The 24041-nt window shown below is 40.5% G+C and overlaps 1 protein-coding gene across 1 annotated transcript in view; it reads left to right on the top strand.

The window, feature by feature from the left end:
• Positions 1-24041, top strand: part of pde2a (phosphodiesterase 2A) — a gene marked incomplete at both ends in the record, with an annotated part of 167428 nt that overhangs the window by 122776 nt on the left and 20611 nt on the right. Inside the window, 7 exons of the mRNA XM_079246257.1 lie at positions 10672-10761; positions 11033-11121; positions 14668-14777; positions 15579-15628; positions 15894-15953; positions 18041-18197; positions 18893-18945. Of these exons, the coding sequence (XP_079102383.1) occupies positions 10672-10761; positions 11033-11121; positions 14668-14777; positions 15579-15628; positions 15894-15953; positions 18041-18197; positions 18893-18945 (609 nt within the window). The remainder of the gene's footprint in view (positions 1-10671; positions 10762-11032; positions 11122-14667; positions 14778-15578; positions 15629-15893; positions 15954-18040; positions 18198-18892; positions 18946-24041) is intronic.

The following is a 24041-nucleotide window of genomic DNA, read 5'->3' as shown; positions in this document are numbered from 1 at the left end:
GTAAGGTGAGGAACAGAGATCATTAGTGTGGCTTCCAAGTCACCGTTTGTGTGAGTCAGACAGAACTGATGTTTTCGGCTTGTAAACTCCTATCAATGTCCTTTTTTCATCCTCACTCCTTTCTGTAGCTTGAATAGGAGAAAAGTATCATTCTCTCCAACAAAAGTGCTTCATAATAGCTGCTGCATTAGCGCGGGTAGTTTTTGAGTGGCCATGATATTTAGGGACTCCTGATTGGCAGCTGTTGACATTTTAGAGGAGACCAGTCCCTCAGTGAGAACTGATGACAATCAGTGCTGTTCAGATTAGGCAAGGTAGTTAGCACTGGCGTTGGTTCTGAGTCTGCACCAGAAACACACACAAAGCCAAGGCTGGAAAATTGCTCCCCAAGTACACTGTCTTGTCATAATACAGATGTGGATATAAGTGACTAACTTTTTAGGGACTTTGGGGTTTTAAAGAGTGCTGGTAATTGAATTTCACAAAAGGGCATCATCGTCGTCATCATCATCACCAGCTTGGCCGGTTGTGTTACTGTCATCAGCAGCGTCAGCGTGGGAATGACATCCAGTGAAGAACATTAGAGGTGCTTCAATAACCACAGACAGCAATACCTCCAAAGGCGATGACAAAGACAGACTCTCAGCAGGAAAGGACTCGACTGCTGCTCAGTTGCCTGAAACAAAAGGAGACATTAGGCACACAGCGGTGGAGCTCATTCAGTCACTCATAGAGAAGCAGCTGCGCATAGAACAAACTGAGAGGCCAACTATTAATTTCTCATTAACAACAATATTTTATATATCTAAGCAGACTAAATGAGTTAATAGAAAGCAGCAGTTTAGCTAGGCTTAGATTTCAGTGAGTGTTGTCACATGGCAAACGCTTTGTTTATTACCATACCGAAGTGACATTTTGTTAGCTTTCGTTCATTTTTCTTTGCTTGGTTTACATTTGCAGAGCTGCGGGGAATATTAACCGAATGGTTGGATTTAATTATTGGTTAAGTAAATGTACTGATAAAATAAAACATTTGGGTGTGAAGAGCTCAAACCACAGTTTCCATTAGCTGTAAATCAAAAATGTACAAAGTTGAAGAGTTTCAAATCATCCTTTCTTACAATATGTGGCCGTCTTGTTTTTCATTATTCATCATCTTCATAAATCTGGGCGATGATGACAGTCAGAGCTGAAAAACAGCAAAGCAGCCCCAAATCATGTTCCTGAATAAACTGTATTTGATTCCCATGCTAATATGCAGTTTGTGCTTTTAAGAAGAAAAGTGTATTATTCTTCTGAAAAAAAAAAAGAAAAAAATTTACGGTTTCATGTTTCTGCTGGTGTCGGTTCTTAACGCCGCTCGCTACAGCAGCTATCAGCTGCTGGCTACATACTGTACATTGTTACTCAAAGTGCCAGACTTGTAATTACATAACTTGATGTCACTCTTAAGTTTCTCAACACTTGGTTCTGACCTTTAACAGCCTTAAAACACTGGATACAGCGGTGTCATTGTTCAATGCACTTGTCAGAAAAAGATGCCACCGAGCCAAATGATCAAATGTCCAAATGATCAAATGTTACCAGCAGGTGTGATTACTGTTATTACATTTCTTACAATGATAAACAAGAAAAGCAGTTTATTTTTTGTGTCTAAACCCAACAACACTAAACATGCACTTTTGTAATCCAATACATTTCTCCACATATTTAAATAATGCAGAAAGGTATTGAGTTTGTTCAAATATGCCTCCTGCCACAAGTGTTACAAACTAGGAATATGAATATGTTCATTTATGGTGCAATAACTGAGAATTAATTAATTTCAAAATGATTAGATTTCATAAAGCACACAAACTGTCGGCTCTTTATTCCAAACATTTTTAGTTTTTCTTAGTTTTTATTTTTTAATTAAAATGCCATATTGATGAGACCTGACGAGAACAGCTGTCTCCTGTCGTCTCTGGAGAAGATAAATCAGTTTTCCTTCTCATTTTGAGGAACATTGGCAGGCATTCATTTCTGCCAGAATATGATTGTCTAGTTTTATAGTGTCTGGTTCTGATCCAAATAAGTCTTGCTGAATATTTTGCTCAGCTGAACTTACTTTCAAATTTGGCCATGGGCCTTCATCATGACTTGAATTCTCACTATAATGAGAATAAGAGTCATTTTCATTGTTCGTCTGTAATATATTAAAACACAGCAACCTTGGAGAACAAATAAAAAATAAATGCACAAAGGAAACACACCATGTAACTCAAAGACAGGCACACTTCTGCAATATAAATCTGTCCAGTTAGGAATTAAAGCTGATTGTGAACCATTTTAACCTGCTGATGTACAAATGAAAAAGATAACAGATGGAAATGAGAGGCAGTTAGCAAGACAACCCCTACAAAGGACTAGTCCTGCAAACTATTTCCCTGTCTTCATCCTTTCTGGCTTATTTTTGGTCACATTTGCATCTAGTCAGTTCCCTCACCACGTGAGGTAACATGAGCTGGTGTCGGTGCAACCGTCAAAAGTTGTACAGCTACATATAGTGCAGCTCACATAGGATGGCATAACAAGCGCTGTGGCAAGAAGGTTTGCTGCGTCTCCCAGCACAAATCCGAGTGAAGGAGACCAGCCAGTATAATGGGAGATGCTATCTGCTCCTTTTGTCCAAGGGGTAACAGAAGAATCACTGCTAGATCTGCACAAAATGACCTCCAGCATACCACTAATGTGCATGTTTTCACTAAAAATATTATAAACAGACCCAGTGAAAATTGTATAAGGCCTGACGTCCTCATGCAGGGCTCGCAGCTCAGCACCATGCAGCTTGATTGGCATTTACCAGAGAAAACCAGGATAAGGAAACCCTGTGGAAAATGTTCAGCGGCCTGCAACATCCTCCATTATGACCAGTTTGGCTGTAAGTCAACAATGGTCTGGGGAAGCATATATTTGGAGGGGCGCGCAGACCTCCATGTGAAAGCCAGAGATACATTGACTGCCATTAGGGAACTGGGATAAGATCCTCAGACCCATTGTAAAAACATTTGTTGCTGCAGTGGGACTTGGATCTATTCTTAATCACGACAATGCTGAGCCTCGTGTGGCTGGAGTGTGTCAGCTTGGTGAAGTCATTGCAGTTATGGACTGGCTCATTCATAAGGCCTAAATTTAATCCAGCACTGCCATCACCACATCCCACTACAGACTGTCCAGGGATGGATTGATGTCCTGGTCCAGGTCTGGGAGGAGATCCCCCAGGTGAACATCTATGGTCTCATCAGGAGCATGCCCAGACATTGTAGGAGGTGCAGACATGCATATAGAGACCACAAACACCCCTAAACCTTTTTGAATTGTCTTGAGGAATTTCTATAGATACTGAGTCAGCTTGTGATCTGATTTTTACACTTTTGTTTTGCGAATCAGTCTGAATCCAGACCTTTGTGATTTAATTATTTGGATATTTATTGATCTTTCTTGTTAGTTTGTTTTCAACACAAAAACCTATGAAAAGAATGAAAAGTTTCAACTGGAATATTTCATTAATCAACATTTGGGATGTATTGTTTTAGTGTTTCCATTTTTAGCAGTATATATAACAGCTTTTGTCCCTCTTTTCTGAGGGATATGTGAATTTCATCATCAAGCAGTCCATGGGATTGGGTTCCTGTTTTCTCTTAAATTTTCTGCTTGTTCTTCAATGTCCAGATTTCTGGTCATACTAAAGAAATATTTATAAATTATTCTCTGTTGGCTGGTGTATTTTAATAAATTTCACTTTGAATGCTTGAAAAATCATGACACTCCTGCACACATACATTTGGTAAACCAAGGCTGAAGATGGATATGGCCCTTCCTCAGTGACTGGTCAGTCTCATCATTGCCACAGCTGCAGCTTTTTGTCATTCTAGCACGTCACTCCTTTGTCTGCTTGTCATGTGAAAGGGAAGAATGAGTGGGATGTTTCATGTCTGCATGTGTGTATCAGAGGGCTCTTTTTATGGCTTGGCTGTATTCTACAGTGCATGTGTCTCCAGTATGTTAGTGATGCTACTGGAGACCCAGCTCTGTTGGAATAACAACCAGGACCCAATTCAACGACTCCAGTGCCCTTTGTGTGATTGCAAATTTTTCCTTCTGATTTCATATTTACAACTGTGGCTTTTCTGTACTGTTTCCCCTTTTCTACTGGAACACAACCTGCAAAATTAAGTCTGCATAAAGAATTCATTTAACTGAAAGTAGCTGATTTCAAATAAATCTCTATGGCGTGGGGAGGATACCTTTAATCATCTACAAATGGAATGCCTTTATTAACCATCGCTTTATTGTTAGATGAAGGCCTTACCTCATGAAATGCAGATAGGCTTGGTACTGGATGGCTTTGTGAACAAAGCAGCAGATAAGGAAGACTGGAGTTACTCTAAAGAATCCAATTAGCTTCTTAAACTAAAACTCCCAGTTGACTCTTTACCTATAATAGCTCATTATCTAATGCGACCTATTTAAGATATTAGTGTTCAGCTAACTGGATAATGTAATTTAATTGTCAAGGAATATGTGTTGTCCTCAACACATCCATGAGTGCAAGCAAATGCTAAATACCGTACACTACAAAAATAAGTTGTTAAAAATGTTGTGTTAACTTATAAAAGAAAGAAATCCAGCTGGAAAGAGAGATTCTGGTGTTCTGTTAACCTAAATTAAAAGAGTAACTCAAAGTAGAATCTTACATTAGTGGTTCCCATACCGAGGTCTGGGGCTCCCCAAAGGGGGCCCTTACAAAGAGCACAGGGGGTCCCTTGTCTGGCCATTACATTCACATGGAACTGGCCTTTTGGTTGCCTGAAAACACTAAAAACCTTTTAAACCACATCCCAAAGTGAATAAATGGGGGTCATCAAAATGTGCTTTACAATATTTAAACACATGTATCTGTAGTCAAAAATAAATTTAAAAGGCCACCAATAAGGCTACAACTTGTGCATCCAGTCCTTCAATCCATAATCTCCTATATTTTTTCAGATTTATTTATTCAGATATCGAGTTAAAGTAACTTAAGTTACCTCAGTGGATTGTAAATTTATGCCTTTCCTTTCTTTTCTTGCACAACCGTCTTATAGCTGGATTCCAATGAAAAGCCCCTCAAAGAACAGATACAGCACCAACAACAAAAGTGTAGTAACTTTTGTAATTATGCTTTCTCTGAAATACAGTAAGTATAAGCTCTGACTTGTAGAGTTGTGTTAAATAGCTGAGGGAAATAATTTAGTTTTAATTGGCTCGAAATACCAAAACAAATGAAAGGTACATATCAGACAGGTTCAGGAATGTTACTTGTTAGAAAAAAAAGTGCAACTCCAAACAAGGCAGAATCCAAAAAGACAAGCTCCCACTCTCAGCAGACACAGCTAAAATAAACCTCAGACCGAATGTGCAATATTATCTGGCCTCGTTCTGCTCAGCAGGAAATTATCTCAACATAACACAGAGCTGATTTGGCTTTTCCCTGCTAGCTACAACTCTGTCCGTGTAGACTTAATTAAACTTTTCAGTTAGATGTCCTCCTGGAGTTAAGCTGCAAACGTCTGGCTCACTCTCTATTAACTGAGATTTGCTTGCTGTAGTTCAGGGAAATGACTGAATGGCAGGGTAAAATTTTACCCCTGTTTTACCGCCTTGCCTGCATTTATTAGCAGGTCGGCGTGTACAACAGTCGATCCCTGCTTCTTTGTAATCTAATATCCATGCCACTGTAGCTGTAGGCCAGCTACTTCATTCTCAGCTTTGTGCACCAGCTGCCTTGCAGCTTCACAGGGATGTTTCAGGCTTAAGTGCTCCCCTGAAGAGCAAATTCAGAGCAGCTTTTGCTAGAGAGGCATGCAGGCTTTAGACACCATGTATCATTCAGTTCACACTCGAGAAAATCAGCAGTAACTAAACAGAAGAATATGACTGAGAATGTAGAAAATATATTGCTCTTGATCTGTAATAATTGCACTGAGCTAATTATACTGTAATTATATTAATTGTCCTCTGGATAGTGACTGGCAAACAGTGAAAATCCATGCCTGCAGTCAGTTTTTATAGATAAAGCCTAACATGAGCAGTGTGATGTTTAAAATGTCAGATGAAGCTCTTTTGAGCTTGAGCCGAGGTTAACGGGTGAGCTTGAGTAGTTGACAGGGGAAACGTGTGTGTATGTGTTCAAAGGGGGGGAGTCTGAGGAAGATAAGAGAAAGAGGAATCTGTGTTTAGTTATGCTGATCACAGGTACCCTTCAAAATGTCAGAGTGCTGTGAGTGATTAGGAAGGCTCCACATAAAGACAACGGCAAAGGAAGTGCAAGACAATCCTGGAGATCATAGTAAAAAGTATGGGATCATAGGATTGTAGTTGCAGGAAATAAGAGATGCAGAAGAATAGTAGGAAAAAAATAGGTTAAAAAAAAGATAAAAAGACAAAGGCAAAAAAATGCATGACTGAGTGTGACATTTGCTGTAATCTAAACAGTTTTGTTATTCACTACACAGAGACTGGAGGACAGTACAACTTGCTTCAGATGAGCGCTGCATTGGAACTGATTAATGATGACAGTATTATGACTTAAATCTACATGGCATCTATAAAGGTATATTTGAAAATAAATAACATGGTTAAAATAAAATAGACGATCACACATATTTTTGCTGTACGACACGATCTATCCAGGTAAAAACCAAATTCAGATTAGCTGAAACAACACTACAGAAGACGAAGCTTGAATGGAAAACATCTATGTGATTCCAAAACGGTTTCCAGTCTCATGCTTCCAGTTAGATCTTATCAAGGTTTGCATGGTTAATAACTCTTCTAGCAGGAGAGTTTTTTTTTCCCCAAAAGCTGACTTTTTCTTTTAAGAAGGACAATTAAGACTAAAAACATGATTTTATAAGGACCTGCTAAGTGTGTGAATGGATGTGTGTGCATGTCTGCGCAAATGTGTGTGCGTCAACGTGTGTACAGTGAGAGGCAGGTAAATTAATGTGACAGATGGTTTGAGGTACATGGCAAGAAATGATTGGGAAAGGTCATAGGGCAGAGTCTGACATTTACAGAGGCGTGCGTCTTATTGCTAGTAATATACATCCACAAACACACACACACAACCACACACACACACAAAGCACAGCAGGTTTCAGTGTCTGTCCTCCATGAGAGCTTAGCAACAGAGCGATGAAGATAAGTAGCCACAGACTTTGCTGTTTGCTTGCTGTTCAAATCTACTCTTGATCAAACTGTGCTTAGTGGGGTTTGTGCAAGCATCTTGAGATCTGTGATTTTCAGAGCAACACACACTCAGTTTCATTCTTTCACACACTCAGATTCACAGGAATACTCACACATGCGCTGGAGTAGCTCCAGCTTCATTACAGAACCCTCTGGAAGGCTGATTGAGAGATAGAAGCTAATCGCTTTTAATCATATCTAATCATATATAATGACCGATACGGACTGCACAGACGTGACAATGCTTTTCACGTTCCTGTCATCTTTTTCTTTTGTCTCCGTCATGTTTGACATCCCCCCCCTCCCCCAACATACATTTACGCTTGCCAGCAAACGTCCCCTCCTTCACCACCCGTTTCCTTGCCTTCTTATTCCAAATCAAGCCTGAACACTGATGGAGGAGAAACCATTTGAAAGAGGAGGAAATTACAAAATGAGAAAGAGGTGACAGATGGACAGAAAAACATCCAGCCTGGCACCAGCCTTTGAGGTACAAACGCTTAAGGAAGGGACGAGGCACTCTTCGCTCCATCCCCTCCTTGCATGCCTAAGAGCTTTGGCAGAATAACTGGAAGAAGATTGCAACTAGCAGCTTCATTTTCAACGTCGTCATTTCCTTTCCTATTCATATGCAGTACACAGTTTTAAAAGCTGCTCTATATTAAGCCTTTAAGATTTCTTCCTTTGTTTTCCGTTGCTTTGATCAGATTTCTAAGTCCCACTGAGATGATTCTATACACTGCAGTAACATGGCATGATAACAGAAACTGGTTGGGATTTAAGCAGACCGCACACAGAGTGTAAAAATACTTGTGAATTTATAGGATGCACACAGAGAGCACATTTGCCACAGCAGAAGCTGCTAAATGGAGCAGATCTGCCAGTGTGATTGTCATGTTGCTGGAATGTAGAACTTTTTCATTTAACCTGAGATATAAAATCCCTAAAATCAGCTTTCCTGATTTCTTATTCCTTTATTTCCCTACCCTGTTTCCAAATTTAGCCTGGTTACTTCTTTTAAGGGAAAACTGTGTGCTCTCACTTTGCGCTTGAATTGTACCTTTTAAGGCATTTATGTGCTTCAAGAAACTGATCTATGAGATGGTCACATAGCATCTAAATCAGCCACCCCCTAAACCTTTCTGACTTTGAAATTGCCTCTGCAAATCACCATGGTTGCAGGCTCACCGCTCAGCAAGGTTTCAGCTTCGCTTTCAAGTTCTCTTTTTTTTTTTATTCTTCATTCATTTCTCTTAAGTCAGGCTGTTCAACAGGTATAAACAGGCTGTCCTTTGCATAGAGTCTGCACAGTTCATGAAAGCACAAGCAGCACATTAGCATATAGCAGCAGCTGTGGTTTATGTGTCTATTCAGGAAGTGTTCATGAATCTTACAGGTAACCAGATTTTTTGTTCAAAAGGCAATAACTTCTATCCCAAGAGTAAATTGTAGCATGTAGGCTTTGGTAAAAAAAATAAAAGTTATGCAACATTTTTTGGGATGTCTTCAAGGGCAAGAGTAAAACGCAAGCCGTGAAAATAGCAGAGAAGACACAGTAGATGTGTCTGTTTGGTCAGATGTGCTTGTGTGGAAGCAGGTCAGAGGTCACCTGGGTAGCCTCTTACCGACCTCAACCTTTACTGTGAACAGGGGTAAATGCCGGTTTACCAGTGCCATTTTGAGGCCATTTGTGCAGTCCTCAGAACACGCAGAGTGAAGGATTAGTGCAATGCAACTAAAGCTGAGTAAGGGCACATTGCTGCATGCAGACAACAGCAACTAACCCCGGGCAATCCTACTGTGTGTATGATAACTGCTGACTAAGTGAAAGCTTTGCATGAAATGAAAAGGAATGAAGGGTTACAGTAATATTCAGGTTTATAAGCAAGATTCCTGAGATATACATCCCCTGTCCACAATGACCTGTGTGATTCCTCTGGCCAAACTAAATCAAAAGGTAGATTGCTAATAAAGTCTCACACAGAGACTTGCCCCTTTTCCACTAGCACCTACTAACCCCAGTCTGGCACCCCTTTTCCCGGTTTGTAGACATTTTCGTCACATTTATAGACATATAGACACATTTTTGGCACCAGAGTTTGCTCAGAGTTAGGCTGAAACCGTGACTTATGCAGTTCGCAGGCTATTATTGTTTAGAATTTAAGGTAACAGGAGGAGTCATGAGACTGACCTCCAATAACAACTTTGGTTAATATCAGCAAGCAGCACCACGATGACTGCCTTGTTGTGGCGCCCCGCTGGCACTGAGGGCACCTCAGATGTAATGAAGCTATGGAAACCAGGTAGTTTGGTTTCAGCTGAAATGGGGTTGGGCTTATTCGGTGCTACTGGAAAAGGACCAAAAGACTAGCCCAGGTATGACCCACTCCAGTCCTGAAGAGCCGCAGTCCTGCAAGTGTTCAGAGTTTCCCTGCTGCAACACACCTGACACAAATCAAGTCAAATCAACTCACATCAAAATGTTATTTCTGAAACACTTTTCATACACAAGGCAACACAAAGTGCTTTACCTTATTCAAACAATTTAAACATGTAAAAAGCCTTCATACAACAAAGTATGTCAGAGCATTTTAAAAACACACTCCAATAATCACACACACAAAACAGAGCACATGTGCATTCCCCTCACCCACAACTACCCCATTTTCTATAAAATCCCATCCCTGGGTTAGCCTGTCTTCTACCTTGTTTTACACTTTTTCTACTCAGCTCCCAAGTGGCAACGTGAAGCTATATCTGGTCGATTTTCCTTTTTTAAAGCCCTGCATGCAGTGCTTAGATGCATCAGAGTTTGTTTCAGGCTAACATTGTCAGACTTTTCTTTCTGAGCTTACACAGTAGAAGTAGCAGTGTAAATATGTTTTAGTACAGGTAATACAGGTCAAAACAAATCATGTCTTGTTTAATTTGATCAAAAGACACCCCATTAAGAGATCACTGGTGTATTTTCAGATCCTCCTATGAAAGCTACTGGTACTTCCACATGCAAATTTCACAAATCCGCTACCAACAAAACTATGCAAATGAACTGTGAAGTGCTTTGTTTTCACTGTTCCAAAATTAAACAAAGGGATTGAGTATTGTGAAGGACAAAACTAACTCCACTTAATGCCTGAAAACATCTGACTTCAGTTCATTTTCAAGAGCCGCACACGTCCCTGACTGCTGCAGTGTTCCAAGTTAGACGCAGTTAAATATTGTTTCACAGGCCTGTGCAGCCTTCAAAGGTAAATATCTGAAGAGACATTGCAATTAAAACTGAGCACCCACAAAGAAAACAAAAATATTTCCAAAGCGACTGGTTTTTGGAGCTGCTCTTTGAGATCATAGACAATCAAGCAAGCAGACATCAGGGAATCTGTTTTTCTTTCTGTCCAGGATGCTTTGCTGCGGCTTGCAGCAGTTGTTGATGCACGCTCGCTGCGAGCAGCCCTTCAAGACAGCATACAGGAGCTGCTTCCCGGCACGGTATGTGCTCACGCAACACTCACTCACACACACACACACACACACACACATGCAAACCACATTTACAAGTGCACGTAATTGAAATTCCTCCAATTTATTACCTGAGGGGGAAAAAGAAGCTTCTTGTTAGCATCCAGTGTGATGAAACTCAGTGTCTCAGTCCCAGCGTAGCATCAGGGAACAGAGGCCCAGCGATTCTTGCAAATAATGAGACTCATTATATCAAGTAGAAATAATATTGCAATCTAATGTGCATGTTCAATTTTTCCAGGACTGTGTATGTGTCTACATGCTGGAGGGAGGCTTGAGGCTGCTGTCTGATGACCCGCCACATGAACTGCCAGAGGATGGAAAGATCAGGTGTGTACTGTTTGTCCGTCTGTGCAACATACAACAGATGTTTTGTTTTGGTAAATCCCTGCTGTGTGCTGATTTGCTTCTGCATCGTTGAGGGCCACAATGCTCAGAGAAGCAGTTGAACAAGTAGGGAGATATATATATATATATATATATATATATATATATATATATATATATATATATATATATATATATAAATATATATATATATATATATATAAATAAGAATATGTGAAAATAAGTTTTCACCTTCATGAATATGAATCATTTAATCCAAAATCATCACATAGATAAAGGTGTCTTGAGCTCATCATCAAGCAACACAAAAATACCTTCTTATCTCTCGTGTCTCTCTTATCTTATCATTGCTGCCTCTTACTGGCTTCCTCACTCCATGTCTTTCGCCTTTTTCATCTTGTTGAACCTCTCTCTGTCTCTTTGACAGCACCTGTCCTTTTTTTGTCGTCTCCTCTCTCTTGCTACCTGAGTCGCTCTTTGTCATCTTTTCTTCTCAGGCTGCCCTTTCCCCTGAGCGCTAAGCCGCCAGTGTTACAGTCTTTCTACCCACACTTCCCTTCCTCTCATAGCCAGTACTTCCCTTTCACCTTAAAATCCCACTCCCTGTGGAAATGTTGCAGGGCTAATTGCCCAAATGACAACACCCTCGGTCTCTAAGCGAGACCTGGCCAGCCTCTTCTCCTTTAAGTGCTCTCTGAAGGCTTCCAGAGAAGTGTGATACAGCAACTGCTGCCCAGATGCTGGCAAAAACCAATACTACATTATTAATGAATCTGTCTGTTTGTCAAACAACCCCATTTCCAAACACCTCGCTGCCACACAGACACTGGATCCCACACAAGCATGCTTGTGATAAACAAGGACGTGAGTACAGGGCACACATGAGCACCTGCACACACATCCTTACACACTCACTTATCAGGGCGGCATACAGGTTAGCTGTAGTGGGGATATTCAAAGAGCTGCAGGGCACTTTGTTACTTTCCTCTCCAATTCAACCTGCTTATATAAGCCTGTTATCAAGACCTTGGTGTACACCCACAATATACACACACATGCACACACTCAATAAATCCATGGGATTTAAGTGGGATTCAAGCCCATTCTGCCACATACAAGCTTATTAAATAGACCTTCACACACATGTACATACACAGAAAATGCACAATTTCCGCCAAGGCAGTTTCCATAATTGCTTATCTTCTGCTAAACACAAGAAAACCAAACTCCTAAAACAAAATAAGCTGTTGTTAGGAAGACTGTAGAGGAAGGATGCACAAATAAAATGATGATAAAAATATGCTATGCAATTATAAACATGCCAAAAACATCTGTGCACAACTGTTGCAATTTTTTATATTTAATTTATTTGTTTGGTTTTGTTAATACATCAGTTCCACTTCAAAGTTGTGTATTCTCAAATAATTAATCAGTTGTATGAAAATAGAGCAGCTGCTTTAGTGGATCTCCCCTGAGCTCAGAGGAGGGTTTTCATTCCCTAATGATCATGTTATAACCTCACACAGGCAGTCACACAATATCTTAGCTTTATTCATATTTTAAGAAAAATGCAACAATTACATTTTCATATTTGCACATTAACCCATCGTCAGCTGTTTCTTCTTCTTGATGGTAAAGTACTTATAACTAATGACCTGACATCAACATTTACAACTAAACATGATCTCAATACTTAGATCAAGTCATGATAACTTTGTTTTGTTTATTTGTTTATTTCTATTTATTAAAATGTTTGACTTTTGGGGTACATTGTACTGATTCTATTTAACACTAAAGGTGCATAAAGTAACCCAAATAAGATTAGAAAGGTAATTAGAATTTGCATATAAGTCAAATCATTTAATTAAAGTTTAAAACTAGAAAATCCTAACAAAAATGTATGAAATAAGCTAACAAACACAAAAAAATCAATAAAAAAATCTCTTAAATCATGATGGATTAACAAGATTGACACATTTTAATTAAATGAAGCAGGAACCAAAACAAGGAAAGCAGTGAAAACTTGAATGAGGACTTCTCAAAGGCAGAAACCAGGGCCGAGGGTAAAACCATTAATAGCTTTGGCTGATGTCTTATGGGAAATAACAACACTACAACACTAACCACGTGAAACATAAACAAACAACAGAAAAAGGGGAATATGTATATGTAGAGCAAGTATTTATAGATTACAATTACCTGCTACACGCAAAATATGTGCTTCAGATTCCCAAAGCAAAGTAACAGAAATGACTAAATGAAGTTCAAGGTGAAACAGGAGATGAAGAATCTGAGCAAAAGGAGACAAACCAGATCAATCACAAATATACCCAAACCACATTTTTGTAGATAAGCAGTCACTAAGCAGTGTAGGTCTGCATCTAGCTTTAGTTAAGTGACCTTCCTGACATCTTACCCGTGGATTCCCAGACATGTCAGTCCAGACAGTCATGCTCCAGAACGTACCTCTCTGAACACACAGCGAACTGTCTCCACAGATTAAACTACTGTACATTGTCACATGTGCGCAGACATCACCAAGCAACTGGTTTGTTCTTATTGTTGTGGGGGGGTTTTTTTGCCCTATTGTTGCTTATTACTGTTTCTAGTTTAAATTTGCTTCATGATCTTGAAGGAGAGCAACTTTAGATTTATACATTACGCAGAGGTCAAATGCATTTGCCACATTACAATATTTTCTGATTGAAGTGGACTGTTTCTCACTGAGCTGAAATAAACGGACACTTTGAAATCAATGCACCATGCAGAGATTTGGCTGCAGAGCTTTGAGGGGATTTCAGACTCTCTGAGCATGTAATAGACGGACTGCTACCACGTATGTTTGTGTGTGTGTGTGTGTGTGTGTGTGTGTGTGTGTGTGTGCATGTGTGCACGCGTGTGTGTGTGTGTTAGTAGCTCCCAGAGGTTTTAGCTGATTATTATGTGAAGCACATAGAGGTTGAATTTACCTATGTGCTTAAATGAAACTGTTTTGGTTCTCCTTGGTTTTCATTTCCATATTTATACAAGTGTGAATGCGTGTTTGTGTGTGTGTATGTATGTAAGTGCGGGGTTTGCAAATAGCCAATGCAGAACAAGCTAATACTAGTTAGTATTTAAGCATAAAAATGCAGCCTTTGTGTTAAATATAACTAAGCTCAGCTCAGACTCCGATGAGACGTACACCTTTGCCATCTTCACACCTGGTTTCACACCTGGGAAGCACTTTTACTCACATCCACACACACCCACAGCATATATTCAAACACAAATAGCTGTATTGAGTTTGCATGATTACCAATTATTATTATTAATAATAATAAGCTCTATTCTGCAGTGTTTTAATTAGTGTCAGTCAACTTAAAAAGTCTGGTTTTGCAATGCTGGCATTGTTTTTCCATTTGCCACATATCTTCCCAACCCGCTTCTTCTTTTCCTCTCTACGGTGTCTGACAAACTATCTTTTTACCCTAATTTCACGTAAGTCTTTGTCAAAACTGAGTCAGAGTTGTCTTGTGTCTGTTGCAGGAGTATTGCAGACCAGCTGAAGCGATGTCAGTGCGCTGGCCTTCCTTCATCTGAACTACCAGAGAAGTACAGAATCTGCCTTGCAGCACCGTTACCAGCACACAGAAGAGGTATGTCTATGTTTTATGAAGAATCGAGCAAGGCCTTGAGTGATGCTGGTAGACAGACAAATTGGCATGTGAGTGTATCCAGTAGTTTGAGGACGTATACGCACGTGCCTGTGTATGCAAGAGAGCAGAGAGATGGGGGAGCGTGGGAGGAAAAAACAAACGAAAAGAGATGGAGAGAAAGTAGAGAACAAGAGATGATGGTTGCTGTGTGGGCAACAAAATTGGATAAGAGCCCCCATCCCCCTCCTCCACCCCAAAAAAATTAAAAAAAAGCAATGAAAGGTTTGTGATGAAAAAAAAATGGAACTGATTTACCAGACTCTGCATTGATTTTCTAATGAATGTTTTCTTTATGTGGAGAAGCAGAGAAAGGGAATATAACCCAGAGACTATATAAACGTTTCCCCACACGTGCATAACCGTTCCACACTCCTACAATGAAAGCAGGCCAATGAATATGCAATAAAGACACAGGGAAAAAAGACTTAGCGTGGTAGTTTGTTCTGCCAACTGCAGTGCACGTCCACCTTCTGATTTTGCTCTTTATGACCTACAAATTTGATGAAATGAAAAATATGAACAGACTTATTCAAGGACATCATATCTGGATTTTTCAGTCTTTTTCTTTTCTTGTGGGTTTTCATTAGTATTGGAAAATAGAGAATGAGCAAATAGGATTGAGAGCTAGCCAAGGACATGGAAAGCAAATTAAAGGGAAGTGATGAAAGGAGTACAGTCTGATTTGTCTGACAGAATGCATCGTTCTGAAAGCTTTTATTCTCTCTCTCTCTTTTTTCTTAGCTATTGTGATTCCTATCTTGGATCAGGACAAGGTCCTCGCTGTCTTACTCGTGAGTCTCTGCGTTCAAGAATGTGCAAAGTGATTTTAAAGAAAGCACTCAACCAAACTAAAAAGACAAATACTACTTCTCATTGTGCCATCATCATCACCTTCTTCTCAATTCAAAGGTGGATTAATGTGGACTGATTTAATTTCAGTTAACATTAGATAAATAAGATGGAGTCTGCCGAGCAAACCATGCTCCAGGCAAGTTTATGTACTTAAGAAAACTCATTCTGCTCAGTGGTTAGTGTGTTTGTCTTTTTATTTTGCAGGTTGGCTGTAACCCGCCATCAGATCAAGATGAAGCGCATCTAAACGTGTTGGAAAAACATGTAAGTTCACTTTCCCTGTTTTTATTTGTTAAAGCTTAAAAAGATTTCTTGGTAACCTTGGCAACCTGTAGAAACTTGCTGTATAAGTTTATTCAGCTTGCTTTAGTGTTGGTTTCGTTTTCTTTTTGTTCTTGTGTGTTTGTATAGTGCCACAAAGCCTAAAGGAATAAAAGCTCAAATCTATATTTAAACATATTTAATTGATTTGAACCATTTTTGTTACAGGTACTCATTTAGTTTTCTGTGTTTTTATCAACTTTATTCTCTTTAGAAAACACAAACAAATTCCAAATTTGATGCCAGAAACATTTTTAAATAGTTAGGATCGAAACATGATTCTGCTACAACAACATCTTTTTATTGTTTGAAAGGTGAGGATACTAGTTGTTAAAGCTTTATAAAAATTAATCTGTATATTTTTGCTAAAAACAAGTTTTCATCAGCTCAACAGTCCTTGTTTGTTACTGTCTGATTCCCTTCATTATTATGCAACATGCATTTTCTGGAGATTTTACTGCAGGCAAACCAGTCAAGCACAGATACACCGTGTCTATGATGCCACGCTGTATGGGCTGTGCAGAATGAGCCCCTGCTAAAGCAAATTGCTTACCTCTGGAGAAAAGGCAGCGTGAAAACTGATGAACCCCTAAACCATCATGGATGATTGCTTTTGCACCTTTTGCTGATAACAGCCTGAATTATTTTTCCCTGTCTTTGACACTCACAAACAGATGTTTTCTTCTGGCCCAAATGGAAACAGAAACATGGACTCATCTGACCACAGAACACATCCACTCATCTGAGATTGTGTCCAGATCTGTTTCATGTGGCTTTATTGATCATGGTGGCAATGACAGTTTCTCGCACCAAGCCGCCTGAGGGCTTGAAAATCAGGTTTCTCTTGACCTTTAAAATATCCTGCAATATCCCCCAAACTCTTGAAAATTGTATGTTCTAATTTTGTAGATGTAAAATAATAAAAATAAAAAAAACACCTCCTTTTAAAACTTGCATTCAGAAATGTTCAGTTTGTTTTATAAAAGAAATAAAAACAAGATCTCAGATCTACTTCTAAGTTTATAACTCAAGTTTATAATTTGTTCTTCATTAGACAAGGCCAGCTGTTAGCTTTATAAGTATTGTCACAAGCAGTGATGGCTTCTGCTGTTTCTGAGGATTACTGTAAACGGCCTGCTTTGCAGGGGAATGCAATAAGAAGTAAGTGTTTTCAGTGAAAGTCTTCACAGTTCACAGGTAGATGTACAGTAACAGTGGAGGTCAAGCTCTATAAAACCTGTAAAACTTTTAAACAGGACAACTTTTAGGATTGCAAAAAAGAAAAACATTTTTTAAAGAAAAAAGAAAAAGAAATTCACGATGTGAACACTGTTGCATCTGTAAAGCACTGATGGAGCAGTCATGCTGGCAGGCAGTGTACCAGCTCGTACCACAGGGAATATTTCACTGGTACAAGAAAGAGTAAATTCTGCAAATCCTAAAAGCAGTACATAAACAATTAAATTTAAAAAAGGACAAAATACAAAATGGTACAAAGGCTTTTACCATGGCCATCGTGGCCTAAAACACAGACAAACTATATTACTCAAAAAGACGTGTAATAGAACTGACCATGCAAGCAGTTTATTTCTCAACCATGAAAAATGGGGAAAAATACTTTCTAAATGATCAAAGAAATCTGCTGGATGCCTTTTTTATGCCTTTAAAGGTCAGCTCCCCCATTACTCACTGAGCTCTCAGGTTTCCAACAAACATTTTCCCTGAACTTTTGCATGCCGTTCTTTAAATACTTGTCTTCAAAATGTGTAAAACCTTTATAAAATTATTTTTAAATTATATTTACATTATGATATTGTATGTAAAAGTAAGCCTTGTTAAATGACTGGAAATTAAGAAAAAAGTTGCTCCTTTTGTTTTATTTGTCTGCCAGATTGTTTTTGTTGTGATAACACAAACATGCACTGTTGAAACGTTTGGGATTTTCTACGTCAAATGACTTTTGTTTTTCTCATATATGTCGACCATTGCATTTTTCATTTGTGCATCTATATGTGTTCCTGGCTTTGTAGGCCTCGGTGGCGTGTGTGCGCATCCAGGCTGTGCAGGCAGCCTATCAGAGGCCTCCTCTCAGCCCTTCTCCTCTGCAGTCCCATAATGCTCTGCTGCATCTCAATGTCTCAGAGCAGGACTACTGCGAGCTGGACCGCAATATTCTACAGCTCTGCGGTATGCTTGCACACAAATACAGACACAAACACACACGCATGCAGAAAATCACCCAGAAAGTTTATGCTTGAAAGCTCCTCTTTTGTTCTTTCCCATACGTTTTATATTTCACACACCTTTTGTACACAAGCACAGAGCTCATACATAGTCACATGCCGACAGGTGTGGTGTGTTAATAAAGCAAATCCCAGTGGGTGAAAAGCTTTGTGTGATTTTAGATGCACAACGTCAGTGGCATAAGGAGTGTGTGACAGCTACAATATGAAAACAGAATGCTTCGCGAAGACATTGTTTAAAATCTCATGCATAATGGAAGTGGACTTTTCTCATGCCATCAGCATTGTTTACTTCCCAGTAATTGTCAACAAAGATGAATTACTTTTGTTCCCTTCAGGTTTGCCCACCTCTTCCTTGCATGTTTGCTTCACTATTCCACTTTCTCCAACTGTCTTCTTCTTCAGTCCAGGCATCTCACAACCCACTGTCTTGTGTTTGTTATTAGCCTCGCTGTTAACTTGCTGTTGTTCACCCTTCCCCGACCTCGCTGTCTGAGTGCATCCTTTCCTGGGTTGCCTTCTGTTCACTCGCTTACATGATCTGCATTCCCATTCCTCCTTCACACCAATCTGCCCTTGCCCCCTCTGTGGTTTGCCTCCCATCACTTTCTCTCTCTTTGTCTCCCTCTCCTCTTTTAGGTGAGCTCTATGACCTTGATGCAGCTTCTCTTCAGCTCAAAGTCATCAATTATGTAAGTGGCTGAGATCACTCATACACTCTCGTGCACATAATTGCATACACACACACTGAGCCAAAGATGCACAGTACATGCAAAACATCCAACCCAGTGACTTCTTCCCCTCCTGTCACAAGATTTTTATCACACAATTACTCCATCAATCTCCCCGAAGATCCCCCCCCCCCCCCCCAACACACACACCTCTCCTTCATCTGTACAGTGAGATGTACAAGCAGGGGAGATGAGGAAGATGTCTAGATCGATTGTAGCGGAGGAAGAGCTGAACATAAGTTGTGAGGGAGCTGCAGAATGAACATGAGCAGAAACTGACTACAATTCAGATGTATGGAATTATTCACAGATGAAGGAAATGCGAGATAGAAGGGCTAAAGCCTGGGGGAGCTGTGAGATTTGAAGGTTATTCTGCATCAGAGGGACGAAACCACAGTCCATCAGCGCTCCAGAGAAGCCTAATGGATGATTGCGCATGCACATCTATATATGCATTGAGCATGAAGGACTTGTTTTAAATATTTCATAGCTTTTGGTAAAATAGGAGTTTATTTAAAAGTTTGTTTCAGCCATGAAAGTCGTGATAAAGAGTTAAGGAATTACACTTCTTTAATATATATTCCATATATAGGAACTCAGATATTATTGGTCTGTTAACTTAAAAGTAGTTTTGTTTTGCTGACACGTGAAAACTACTCCATTGTTATATTTTTCATCAATTAAAAAGTTAATTTTTTTGGGTCTGCTTGAATTTCATACTTATTTGCATTTAGATTGGCTGTAGCTGTGGAGAAGGTGCAAATATCTGCCATTTTTAAGCTCTTTGATTCTTCTACCAGCATCCTTAGACCACAAGTTGAAATATGCTTGGGCAAGACACTGAACCCCACTTTGCCTCTGACGTAATCACTGGTGTGTGCGAATGAGATAGAGAGAGGCATTGTCTAGCCTGTAAGAGTGTATAGACTAAAAAGGGCTCTCAGTGTAAATGGTTCTATGTGGCTTGTGGTGTAAAAGTGCTCTGAGTTGCTCTGAGCTCTCAACAAGACTAGAAAAGTCCTATTTAAACGCAGTCCATTTACCATTTGAAAGCTGTTGCTTCAAGGACAAAAAATGCAGTTAAAGGAGCTCTAATGTGTCAAAGAGGTTATTCTTACACATAAAAAATTGTACTGCCACTTGAGGCAGGACCAGACTCCCGACCCAGAGAGGGAAATCCACCCTATTCCGGCTGAGGACCATGGTCTCAGATTTGGAGGTGCTGATTCTCATCCCGGCCGCTTCACTCTCGGCTGCGAATCGCTCAAGCGAGAGCTGGAGATCACGACCAGATGAAGCCAACAGGACCACGTCATCCTCAAAAAGCATCCGTGACCAGGACGAAAAACCACACTGCTCCTCCTCAATCCGAGATTCAACTCTCCGGCTGAACCCTTCTCTCCAGGACCCCTGAATAGACCTTACCTGGGAGGCTGAGTAGTGTGATTTCCCTCTAACTGGAACACACCCTCCGGTCCCCCTTCTTAAAAAGGGGGACCACCACCCCAGTCTGCCAATCCAGCGGTACTGCCCCCAATGTCCACGCGATGCTGCAGAAGCGTGTCAGCCAGGACAGCCCCACAGCATCCAGAGCCTTAAGGAACTCCGGGCGGATCTCATCCATCCCTGGGGCCTTGCCGCCAAGGAGCTTTTTGACCACCTCAGCGACTTCAGCCCCAGAGATAGGAGAGTCCACCCCTGAGTCCGCCAGCTCTGCTTCCTCATCGGAAGACGTGTTGGTAGGATTGAGGAGGTCTTCGAAGTATTCTCTCCACCGACCCACAACGTCCCAAGTTGAGGTCAGCAGCTCCCCACCTCCACTGTACACAGTGTTGACGGAGCACTGCTTCCCCCTCCTGAGACGCCAGAATCGCCTCGGAGCTGTCCGGAAGTCATTCTCCATGGCCTTGCTGAACTCCTACCATGCCTTGGCGACAGCTAAAGCTGCATCCCGCTTAGCCAGTCGGTACCCATCAGCTGCCTCCAGAGTCCCACAGGCCAAGAAGGCCCAGTAGAACTCCTTCTTCAGCTTGACGGCATCCCTCACTGCTGGTGTCCACCAACGAGTCCTGGGATTACCGCCACAACAGACACCAACGACCTTACAGCCAACTCTCAGAGGCGCTGAACACAGCCCACTCGGACTCAATGTCCCCCGCCTCACTCGGGACATGGTTGAAGTTCTGCTGAAGGTGGGAGTTGAAGCTCGCTCTGACGGTGGACTCTGCCAGACGTTCCCAGCAGACCCTCACAACACGTTTGGGCCTGCTTGAACTGACCAACTTCCTTCCCCACTATCTGAGCCAACTCACCACGAGGTGATGATCAGTTGACAGCTGACCGGGGGCCCCGGTGACCCGTGTCCGGGCAAGGGAACATTTCTGCCCTTGGTCTTCGTTATCGTAGACATCTTTAAGCCGCTCTTAGTCTGGTCTCTCCCCTAGACACCTGTTTGCCATGGGTGACCTTACCAGGGGCATAAAGCCCCAGACAACATAGCTGCTAGGATCTTCAGGACACACAAACCCTTCCACCATGATGAGGTGGTGACTCAGGGAGGAAAATAAAAAGTGTGTAACCAAAAACCATTTCAATACAAATGAAGATCCAACCCTTCCTGAAATTACTGAAAGAAGAAAGATGTAGACAAAAGACACATAGACAACAACACAAATGGTAAAGGATGGATAAATTTGCTCTGATTCATTTAAATAAAACAACACTGTTCAGTTGAAAAGGCATCTAAAACCCTGCAGAATATGGTTTGATTAACCCATAGAGACCCAACCGATTAAAAAATGATCAAATAGGTCCAATTCTTTTTAAAATGAGGTCTCTGTTTGTCCCTTTGACTAAATGTAATATTAAAAAAGTATCTTAATTTTTTACAGAGTATTTTTTGCCATGTGATAGTCCATTTTTTGTAGTGTAGCAGAAGACAAAAATCCTATTGCGTTCCACAGACTTTTGAGTAAAGCTTTTGTCATAAAGTGATGCCAAATGTCTCAGAAACTGTATGTATTATATATGTCACGCTGGGTTCGTATGGGTTCTTTTCTTCAGCTACTGTACATTTGTTTTCCTGAAATTGGGGAAAGTAATTGCATTTATCAAATATTTCATGAAATTTTCATTTAGTTCATTTTTTTTCTTTAACTTCCATGTTGTCAAGATGGGATATGAAGTTAAATTTGTGCTGTCAGAATATAGGGAACCTTGCTGCCCTCTCGTTATCTGAAACATAAGGCCAAAATAATTGCAGAAACATAAACTTAGATGCTCAACTCTTGATGGCATGGAAATCCTGGCTCAAATATTCTACGCAGCTGGAAATCCAAGGGCTTTACTTATACCCTGTTTTTATTTTTCAACATGTTCTCCCAGAAGAGAAAAAGAAACTATAACCCCAACTGTCAGTAGAAAAGATAAATATCTTTAGGGGATGTGGTCTGTTTAATAATTCATGTCTAAATTAGTGGGCATTTTTCTGTTTAATTACTTAAGTCAAGCATACCTGACCTTACTTGCACCTGTGCTACCTTGGGACAGATTCTGTGCTCTTGAGCTGCTGTGCTGCAGATTCAGACAGCACATACTACATCATCCTTTGATGGCTATAAACCTGTATTCAAAGTATTTTTCCTTTGTGTGAGGGAGTATCGGGAGAAGAGTTTAGGAGGTGCAAAAGAGTACATTGGTTGGGGAAAATATTTTGAATCAGACTGGTTTGGCCTCTATGTTGCTGTAAAATGTGTGTGTGTGTGGGGGGGGGGGGGGGGGGCAGCAGAGGATTGCTCCTCCTTAAGAATCATCAGCTTGGTGGGGAAAGCTTGGAGCAGTTCTTATAGGATTAGCACAATTTGGAAAAATGGGGTGGAAGGGTTTATTATTGTATGTGGGTGCAGCAACATGTTTTATTTGTGTACATATGCGTACTGGGTGCACATGTACGTTACAAGTGTGTTCTTGCCAGGGGCTTGTGTGTGTGACTTGGGGGCGAGTGAGTTGGCAGCGGCCGCTGTTTATTCCTGTCCTGCTTGTTCTCCATCCAGATCTGTGGATTACAGAGAAGAATGTTGTGCGAGCATGCATGGCTCCTGTAACTGTGTGCACAAATGTGTGCATGCATCCTTGCACATCTTTATGCCCGCGTACCCTCAGCATTTGTGTCATTGTGCATACAGGTGTGTGTTTTCACCTCAGAGTGTCCTACTGCCTATGAATGTGAATGAAGCATTTTTCATCCCACACAGCAGCAGGAAATTGTGTGAAACTCTGCAGGTCTTTTGGAACAACAGCATCAGGAAGGCTGAGAGCATGTGCATTGTTTCTTTTATATACTGCTTGAGATTAAATATTACTTTCTTCTGTTTAGTAGCAATTTTATGTTGTTAGATAAACGAATTAAAAAATCCGTTATTTTCAGTCTGTCAAGAGGTAATCAAGTAATACATTATAAACAGTATGAGTGAAATATGAAGAAGAGTGCATGTGTTAGAGTACGTGTGAATATTTATATAAATGTCAAGTAGCTTATCATCAATGTGTTTTGGTATTTTCATAGCAGACTGGCTCACTTTAAGCAAAACATTCACTAATTCTTTTTTAATGTAACAAAATCTTTTACCTCACCTGAGCTCTAGTTATCCTCTTTGTTTACTCATTTCTAATCTGGGGCCTGTTCCAGGAAGCGAGTTATGTCGAAACTCTGACTGTTAACTCTGATTTCAGCTCAACCCCAAATCTTACCCAAAGTCTGTTACTGTGGTAACTGACTCCATGAAATGAACCTCCTCGTTGGCAGGTTCGCCATAAACAAACCATGAGTTTCTACTGTGAAGTAAACAAAAAAAGTACCATCATCGTTTTGCAGGGCTGTTCAACTTATTCCCACAAGGGCTGCATCCCTGCAGGTTTTCAATGTTTCCCTGCTTCAACACACCTGATTAAAATGAAATGGAGCCGACAGCCTATGATGTTCTTCACAATGACTCAGAGTCAGGTGTGTTAGGTCAGGGATACACTGAAAACCTGCAGGGCTCCATCGCTTGTGGGAC

The sequence above is a fragment of the Telmatherina bonti genome, assembly GCF_933228915.1.
Source record: "Telmatherina bonti genome assembly, chromosome: 9".
NCBI classification, from domain to species: domain Eukaryota; kingdom Metazoa; phylum Chordata; class Actinopteri; order Atheriniformes; family Telmatherinidae; genus Telmatherina; species Telmatherina bonti.
Note: the sequence above shows the minus strand (reverse complement) of the source record. Positions and strands in the feature narration are given on the sequence as shown.